General features: G+C 42.0%; 1 protein-coding gene across 1 annotated transcript; it reads left to right on the plus strand.

Annotated features, from left to right (window-relative positions):
* The first annotated feature begins 8,393 nt into the window (after positions 1-8,393).
* On the plus strand, positions 8,394-9,305 carry LOC111886253 (uncharacterized). Its single transcript, XM_023882494.2, has one exon. The coding sequence runs from the start codon at positions 8,394-8,396 to the stop codon at positions 9,303-9,305; it is 912 nt and encodes a 303-aa protein (XP_023738262.2).
* Positions 9,306-9,795: the final 490 nt, after the last annotated feature.

The raw sequence follows: 9,795 nt of genomic DNA on the forward strand, positions 1-9,795 counted from the left end.
AGGTGTTCACGGCCCATGAAGAGGGGTTTACGGTCCAAGAGTGTTCTTGGGCTGTAAAATCATGTTTACTCCTCAAAATTCAAGGCTATGGTGTTCTAAGCTCGTATGTGTAAGTCCACAAGTCATATCTAAGCCCTAGGAGTGATTTAGAAGGGTTTTGGGGCTTCAAAACCCCACTTATGGGTGTTTACGGTCCAAGAGTGTTCTTGGGCCGTAAACACATAATTTGGCCCCTATTGAATGTCTTAAACACAAATTTGCATGTTAAATGAGCTAAACAACAAGTTAGGGTAGATCACTTACTAGTTTGGGGCTCGAAATGGGCGGTTTTTGGATCAAAAGCAACTTGTAGAGAGAGAGAGAGAGAGAGAGTAGAGAGAGTGTGAAAAGGCTTAAAATGGAGTCCACTAACCCTTATATAGGGGGGTTGAGTTTGTGGATCGGAGGAAATCTACCCGATACTGACGTTAAACGGGGTTTTTGGTCGCACCCGATTAAATGGTCGTAATTTGACTTGGTTGTAACTAAAATTTTTCAAGGGAATATTAAGGGTGGTTCTAATTTGTTCCAACCCTTACAAAGTCATAATAAAGTCCCTATTTAATTAACCTAATCCAAAAGGTTAACAGACGATGAGGTAAAAAATGATGGGATAAATTTCGGGTTGTCACAATGTTCCCTTGTCAGATGATCGAGAATACACGAAATGAAAAGTCCTGTGTGTCATTCCATGACACTGGAGTACTAATGGTCGGTCAGAACCCCCAAAGCATGATTTATAGCGTCGAGTTTAACACGCGGCCCTGTACCCATACCATGTAGGGTCCCACGTCAAGGAACATAAAAACATCAAGTCATCTCCTAGACCCATATGATACTAGATCGAGCTAATCATGACCCCTACCCCAAATGATCCATATCCACCACCTACAATAGTACCACCTGCACTCGTACTGCGGTCCCTTGTCTGATGATTGAGAACACAAGAAAGGAAAAGTCTTGTGTCTCATTCCTTGACATTGGAGTACTGGTGGCCGACTGGAACCCCCAATGCATGATCCATAACCTTGAGGTTGAACACGCAGACCCGCGACCATACCATGCAGGGTCCCACGTCGAAGAACATAAGAAAATTAAGTCGTGTCTAGGACCCATATGATACTAGATCGAGTTGAACATGACATATACCCCCAAATGATCCTTGTCCATCACCCACACTCATACCACCCGCACTTTTACCATGATCCCCCAGCTGATGATCGAGAACACACGAAAGGAAAAGTCTTGTGTCTCGTTCCATGAAATTGGAATACTGATCTCCAGCCGAAACCTCCAATTCATGATCCATAACAAACAGACCCACACTCGTACCATGTAGGGTCCTACGCCGAAGAACATAAGAAAATCAAGGTGTGCCTCGAACCCATATGATACTAGATCGTGCATAATACCTATACCCCAAATGATCCATATCCATGACCTACGCTCATACCACCTGCACTCGTATCGTGATCCCCTGGTTGGAGATCGAGAACACACGAAAGGGAAATCTATTGTCTCATTCCATGACACTAGGGTACTGATGGTTAGCCAGAACCCCCAATGCATGATCCATACCCTTGATTTTAATCATGCAACCCCGCACCCATACCATACAAGATCCCAGGTCAAAGAACATATGAAAATCAAGTCGTGTCTTGGACCCATATGATACTAGATCGAGCTGATGACCCCTACCCCAAATGATCCATATCCACGACACACACTCGTACTAGGGTCCCTAGGCTAATGAAAGAGAACACACATGAGTTTAGATCATTTTTGGTGAAAAGTTAAATTTTTATTTGTTGGTGTATATAAACAATAGAAATAATGATAAACCATTAGCATGTTAGTAAAAATATCTTCCCGCGATAATATTTATAAATGATGAGTATAGGTGAACATTTATGACTCTATAGGGAAAAACACATCCCTTTAAGTATTTTATGGTCACTGTTTAATTGTCCAATGAGTGAATAAATGTACATAATATTCACGATATAATATTAATCGTATCAACAAAAGTTATAAATAATCATAATAAAAGAAATAACATGTTAGTATAGATCATTTTTGGTGACGTCCTAATTTTTTATTTATCAGTGTACATAAATAATAGTAATGATAAGTCATTAAACATGTTAGTAAAGATAACTTATCCTTATAGCTTAATTTCATTCGTGTCTCCAAAAGTCAACAATGGCCGTAATAATATTTATAACAGTGATTATAAGTGAACACTTATGACTCTATTGGAAAAAACACATCATCATAAGCATTTTATTGTCACCATTTAATTGATTAATGAGTGAGTAAATCTATACAGTATTCACGATATAATATTTAATATGTCAGCAAAAGTTATCAATAATTATAATAAAAGAAATAACATGTTAATATAGATTATTTTTGGTAACGTCCTGATTTTTTATTTGGCCGTGTATGTAAACAATAGTAATGATAAACCATTAAATATGTTAGTAAAGATAACTTTGCAACTTAGTTACATTCGTGTCTCCAAAATCAACAATGGTCACGATAACATTTATAAACGGCAAGTATAAGTGAACATTTATGTCTCTACAGGAAAAAAAAAACATCACTATAAGTGTATTATTTGCACCGTTTAGTTGTAACACCCCGAGTTCAGAAGTACAAGTTTAGGGTTCTTAGTGTAAATAAGGAAGTTCGACTCGGCAAGTCGATGGATAGACTCGAGAAGTCGAGTCATGGTTTTGGTTACGTGTTAAGTGACCAATTCAGCGAGTCGGCAGCTGGACTCGGCGAGTTGGTGCTGAACGGAGAAAAACCCTAATCTGGGATTGTGCCCTATATAAAGCACATTATAACCCATCTTCAGCCTCTTTGCTACCCATTTGAGATCCAGAAACCCTCATCTCGTGTGTGTGACTCCATTGATGAAGAATTAGAGCTTGGAAGGGAAATTTGGTGTAAGAAGCTTGAAGATTTGGAGGCCATCATCAAGGGGCTTGGGTAGATCTGGAATCTACTTCTGTTTGGGCACATTTCAGGGGTAAGGAACCTCCTCCTTAAGCTATTTCATTATTGATTCTTGAATGGTGGTTGATTTGGGATTCATTAGCTTGTTTGGGAGCTATCTCGAGTTTGAGGCTTAGATCTGAAGTTGCTACTTCAGATCTAGACTTGTGATGGCCCAAAAGGTCATAAAGTTCTTATCTAAGAGTCATTGGTGAAGCCCTTTGTCTTAAACCCTAGCCCTAGAAGTGCTTTGGGCTTATATCTCCTTTCTTACACGTAAAGTTTGCAACTTTATGTGAGGGTTAGGCTGTAGAGGAGTGGATCTATGGATTGGAGCCCCTGCATGGCTTGAAAAGCCTCCGTATGGAATGAGAACTGAAGAGACTCGACGAGTCACATGGGTGTGCTCGACGAGTTGTATGATTATGTGCATGGACTCGGCGAGTTGGAAGAACAACTCGGTGAGTCTGTTGAAGATTGCCTTGGACTCCGCAAGTCTATGCTTGGACTCGGCGAGTCTGGTCGTGGAATCCTAACCTTTTCTGGTTGAGTTGTAAATCGGTGATTCGAGGGATGCCTCGGTGATTTGAGCAGGAAGGGACTCAAAACTTTTTTGGACTCGACGAGTCTTGGGGCGACTCGGCGAGTTGAGTCGTGGCATGGGAGTTTCTGAGCATAGGAACTCGACGAGTCAACGACTTGGACCAAGGGTTGACTAGTTTGACTTCCAGGGGTGTTTTGGTAATTATTGGTGTTTCTTGGATTTGGTTAATTGGTAATGTTCAGTTGTGGAGTTCGTGATGGTACTCGGAGCAGTGTGATCTTATTTCTTCAAGTTGGCAATTGCAGGTGAGTTACCCTCACTATATCGACAGGGTCTACGGCACCAAGGCCGACCCTTTATCGGATAGAAATTCGGGTATTGTTTGTTATGTTATTGCTTTGCTAGATTTGCATCCTGGTATTTAGGCTGGTGTTAGGTTATTGACCTGGTTATGGTCGGTACCCGGTATATGGAGTGATGTTATGCTAGTGACCGGTTAGGTCGGAATCCTGGTTAGGACGATGATATGCTAGGTGATTTGTTAGACTGATTGTCTGGTTAAAGATTTGTTATGTGATTAATTGTTTTATGTGCACATGGTTGTTTGACGGGGGTTGGGTTGAGGCGGGTCCTGCTTTGTGTTGTAGGCCAACATACCCAGGGTGGACCGGATATTCCGAAGGCCCAGCGAGCGGTCCGGATAGGTTGAAGGCCCCAAGGGGACGGACCAGACGAGCTGAGGCTCGGAGAATGGACCAGGCAGACTGAAAGCCTGGTGTGGTGGACCAGTCATTCTGTAGACTCAGAGAGTGGACCAGGTGGATTGAAGGCCTGGTGTGGGCGGACCAATCACATTGTAGACTCAATATACATGGCTAGACTCGGAGAGTGGACCAGGTGGACTGAAGGCCCAATGCAGGCGGACCAGTCACCCAGTAGACCCAATGTGCATGGTTGTTCTGTTTGTGATATGATATGATATGCGTGTGGTATTGTGGTTGGTATTTTAGGGGTAACTCACTAAGCTTTCGGGCTTACAGTTTCAGTGTATTGTTTCAGGTACTTCAGGAGACCGTGGCAAGGTGAAGGCGTGATCATACCGCTCCTCATTTTTATGTTGATGTTTCTAGGATACTCTGATAATAGATGAACTGAAAACCTTTTTGTAATAACTTAATGAATATGGGCTGTTTTTGGAAAGTTTAAATTGGTTGTAAATTTTCACGGTGTTACAAGTTGGTATCAGAGCCGTGTTTTGAGTGAATTGGAGGAACATTCATGTGAATCCAGTCTCAAATCAAGGAGAGATTTTCGAAAATAGTTTTCAAAAGGTTTCCAAAAATAAGTAAAGGAGGACGCAGAGGGTACGATCAACCGGAGCCAGTAAGTAGGCCCCAAAATACCATACAAGTTACTTGATTATGTGATATGTTAGAACGGCATGCTAGTACTAGGCTAGGGATCTTCGGGAATTGCATGATAGAATTGCCTGATTATATGATGTCTGGTAGCCTTGGGTCTCCTTTGTATGAAATTGACATCATTATTGTAGTTATTTAGCGTATGCATCATGGTTATACATAATTAAGATCATATAGCCTGAGAATGTTTGATTTGCCCTTATGTTCTGTTCTTGTATGATTGGGAGCTTAGGGTAGGATTGGATATTCGAAATTCTATAGGGTCCAGCGTTATGTATGACTAGCATACACTAGTGCTACAGGGTTGGTGGAAGTTTCATGGATGGGAGGGTTGCGTGAGACCGGTAGGTTGGTTACGGGATAGTGGTTCTCCTCTAGGAGTGGGGATCAAGTATTTGTTATGTATATGCTATAGTTAGGGTGTTGTGGTGATACTTGATACAAATATGGGTAGGTGCGGAAGGTAGTATGGGCCCGTACTACTGAAAGCACAGGACCCATACACGTATCAAGGAAGTCACAACCCCTAGGGTTTTGTTGGGAGCTAGTTCTCCGGATTATTATGAGGAATGCCTAATATCTTGTGGCGTATTTTCAGTATGGCGATTACGAGGCGTCTCGGGGCAGGATCCGGTTCGAGATCAGGATCAGGAGAGGGTGCTCAGGATGGATCAGTACCACTCGAGGACATTGGTCAGATGAGTGCGGATGATTTGGATGCCCGGATTTGTGAGATCCTGCATGATGAGGTTGCTACTATGTTCTGGGCTGAGTTGCTGGAGATGTTTGGGTTGATCAAAACCTCCATGGTTGAGTACTTTGACAAGCACTATGCAGCTCTTACAAAGGCGGCTTCCGTGGCAGCTACAGCGGCTGTAACAGCGGCAGGGGGAGGAACCGGTCGAGGTTTTCAGTATCAGGACTTCGATCATACGAAGCCCCCTACTTTCGATGGAGTTCAGGATCCGATCGTTTCTCTGAGATGGTTGTAAGACATGGAAGGCTGTTTCTTCACGTGTTCATTTCCTATTGATCAGAGGGTGAGGTGTGCTCAGAACCTTTTGAGGCTCAGGGCGAAGGATTGGTGGAGGTTGACTACGGGATCTTATTCGGATCCGCAGCAGGATGCGGTAACTTAGGATCAGTTTCGGGAGATGTTCAGCACTCGATATGTTCCACGGGTTGAGAGAGAGAGGGAGTGTTGGGTGCATTTTGTGCACCCTTTTTGCAAAACTTTTAGCCCTTTTTCTATGTATATCCTTAGCATAATTTCGTTGTTTTTATTTCATTTTAGCATATCTATGTTAATTTCTTGAACAATCTTATTTGCACTGTTTCATGTCATTTTCAGGTGAACCTGAGGTTGGAGCGCGCTTTTGGAGGTGCTAGGGAGCGTTGATGAAGATTGCGGGACGATTGGGCGAGAATCGGAAGAATTAGAAAAATCAAGTTTGGACGAGCATCCAGAGGGCAACACGGGGCGTGATGGGTTTGCCTTAGAATCAAACACGGGGCGTGTTTGGCTATCAAACACTTACTTTCTGACTTCGATGAACACGACCCGTGTTCATTTAGCCTATATGGACACGGGGCGTGTTGGGCTATCTGGGCATTTTTGAGCATCGTACTTACACTCAACACGACCCGTGTTGATTTGCTCGCGTGTTCGACTTAAAAACTGTCTTTTTGGTAGTTTTTCCTCTTTTCTTATTTCGGGAATGAGGTCATTTTTGGAGGAAGTAGAGCAGAGAAAAGGCATTTTGGGGGAGAAGGAGTTGAAGTTTTTAGCAAGGATTGTCCGTTAAACATTTGGAAACATTTTGATTTCATATTTGTAAGCATTTTAATTCTTGATTTCATCTTCTAGATTTCTAGTTTTGTTCTAGTCATGTGTGGCTAGAAATCTAATTTCTCAAACTCATGTTTTGACTTTCTAGTTGTGAATCTAATCATATGACTTGATGTTTGTTCTTAATTTCTATCTAATGAATTTGATTTTGCTTCAATCGAATGTTTGATTCTAATTGTGATTCTTATTGGCCATTTGAATTAGGGTTAGGTCATTCCATTTATCTCTTTTACAAAATCCGTAATTGTTTTGTGAAATTGAACAAGTAACAAGCATTAAATTCATCTCTACTGAATGAATTTAGTGTAAATCTTAGTCATACACTTTTACACTCCCGAGCTTATGAGGAGTATTGGGTGTTTTTGGGAACATTCACATAAAGCTTCATGCAATCTTCCAATCTAATTCTAAGAGCTTGTTTAGATTAGGTTAGTAAGGTTAGGATTAATCAAAGAGCTTGTTTTGGTTAATTATTATGGTGAATGGAAAGTGTTAGAGCTTGTTAACACTTTCAAGTACCAACTTAGATAGAATGAAACAAAAGTTTTGTCATCTTGGATTCACATTGTTGAACTGTCATACATGAAGTTGGAGTCTTTATAATATCTGAATTTAATTTACTCATTCTGCCAATTACTTGTGATTTTACTTTATTTGTCTAATCATTGCAATCAAACCCCCCTTTTTCTTTCACCTTTTGTGAAAAAGTACCTTATGCAAAAAGGGTATAGACTGATTGTCCCGTGTCTCTGTGGATCGATCCTACTTGCCTTGTACTACTTTTTAGTGCAATAGAGTAGTGTTACTTAGGAGTATATCGTACCCTTATTATTTGTTGGGTCTGACACCCCTAACAAATTGGCGTTGTTGCCGGGGAGACGGTGTTACTAATTGTTTATGCCTAGATGTTTTCGTACATGTACACCATTGCCAATTGATTCGGAGATAGAGAAGACTGCAAAGAAGTTAAGGAAGCAAGCCAAGCTTCATAAGAGGCAACCGGTTTCCGGTACTTCTTCATCATCCAATCCCCCGGTCATCAACATTTGGGAGGACATACCCCTTTCAAGTGTATCCGCATCAGAAATAGACAGCCCATCACTCTCACCACAACTAGCCTCACCCATAAATACCACTCCACCCTCTTCACCTATTCATAATATCCTAAACAGTTCACCTACAGAAACAACACCCAATTCTCATGGCACACAACCTTGGAGGGAATCAAGATCCTCCAAACCCACCACCCGAAAAAAGTCTCCGTCAGTGGTCAAGACAAGAGGTTACTCAACAACCTCTTTGTATCACATACCCAGCTGCCACCAACTTGGAACTCAAATCCGGGCTCATTCACTTACTCCCAACATTTAGGGGCCTAGAGAATGAAGATCCTCACAAGTTTCTTACAGAGTTTCATGTAGTATGTGTGGGTATGAAACCACACAATGTCACGGAGGATCAGATCAAGCTTAGGTCGTTCTGCTTCGTAATGCAAGACGCCGCCAAAGACTGACTCTATGACCTCCCACCAGGGATGATGACTACTTGGGTAGACCTTGCAAGATTGTTCTTGGACAAGTATTTTCCCGAGATGAAAGCTTCCGCCCTACGGAGGGAAATCATTGGAATCAAGCAGCACAAGAGAGAAGCTTTTCACACATATTGGGATCGATTCAAGAAACTTTGTGCTCGATGCCCAAAGCATGGAATTACCGAACACCAGCTCCTCCAATATTTCATTGAAGGAATGACTCCAACGGAAAGAAGGCTTCTTAATGCCTCCAGTGGCGGATCTTTACCCGACGAGACTCCTACTGAAATCCGCAATCTAATCAAGAACATGGCTGAAGATTCCAAACATTCAAGCCATGATGAAGAATGGTACACGGATGCACCCCGGGGCGTAAAAGAAGTTCAAACTCCTCAGATTGAAGCTCAATTGTCCGAGCTCACAAAAGTAGTCATGATGCTAGCCAAAGACAAAGGTGTGCAGCCCACACCCCGCCCATGCAGTATTTGTACTCAAGTGGGGCATCCAACTAACATGTGTCCACAACTTCAAGAGGAAGATTATGAAGAAGCGAAAGTCATGGGAGGCTATTCAGGGGTAAATCAGAGAGGTTATGAGCAACCAAGAGGTGATCAGCGATGGAACAATAATCAAGGGTGGGGAGGCAATCAACAAGGGAATTATCAGCAAAATCAATCACATCAATATCAACCAAGACCACCATTTCCTCAAAATCAACAACAACCACCATTCCAACCTCAAAATTACCAACCAAGGCATCCACAACAACCCCCTCCACAAGCAAGTTCTTCAGGTATGTCCTTAGAGGACATAGTAAAAAGCCTTGCTACAAGTACTCAAAGCTTTCAACAAGATACCAAGGCAAGCATAAAAAGCTTGGAGCAACAAGTATCACAACTTGCTCAATCCGTGAGTTAGATGGAGTCGCAAGCCAAGCTACCCTCTCAAATGGAGAAGAACCCAAAACACAATGTGTGTGCAATTACACTAAGAGGTGGGAAAAGCTATGAAAGTCCAAGGATGCCGGATGAAGGAGAAGAAGAGAAAGAGATTGAGGTGGAAGAAGCTGTCAAAGAAGAGGAAAAGAAGAGTAATCCAAAGTCCAATAAGCTAATAGAATCCGAAGTGAAAGTCACACCAGCTCCATTTCCTTCAAGACTGGCAAGCACCAAAAGAGAAAGGGAAGATGACGGAATTATGGCCATGTTTCGAAAGGTTGAAATCAATATACCTCTTTTAGATGCCATTACACAGATTCCTAGATATGCTAAGTTCCTTAAGGAACTTTTCACATCTAAGAAAAAGCTTAATGGAAATCAAACTCTGAAGGTTGGTGAAAATGTCTCAACCGTGTTACAAAAGCAGCTACCAAAAAAATGCAAGGAGTCGGGTGTTTTCACGGTTCCTT

Source organism: Lactuca sativa, chromosome 4 (assembly GCF_002870075.4).
Source record: "Lactuca sativa cultivar Salinas chromosome 4, Lsat_Salinas_v11, whole genome shotgun sequence".
Classification (NCBI taxonomy): Eukaryota; Viridiplantae; Streptophyta; class Magnoliopsida; order Asterales; family Asteraceae; genus Lactuca; species Lactuca sativa.

Coding starts and splice junctions, on each gene's coding strand:
- LOC111886253 (XM_023882494.2), top strand. CDS start 8,394: ATGACTACTTGGGTAGACCTTGCAAGATTGTTCTTGGACAAGTATTTT.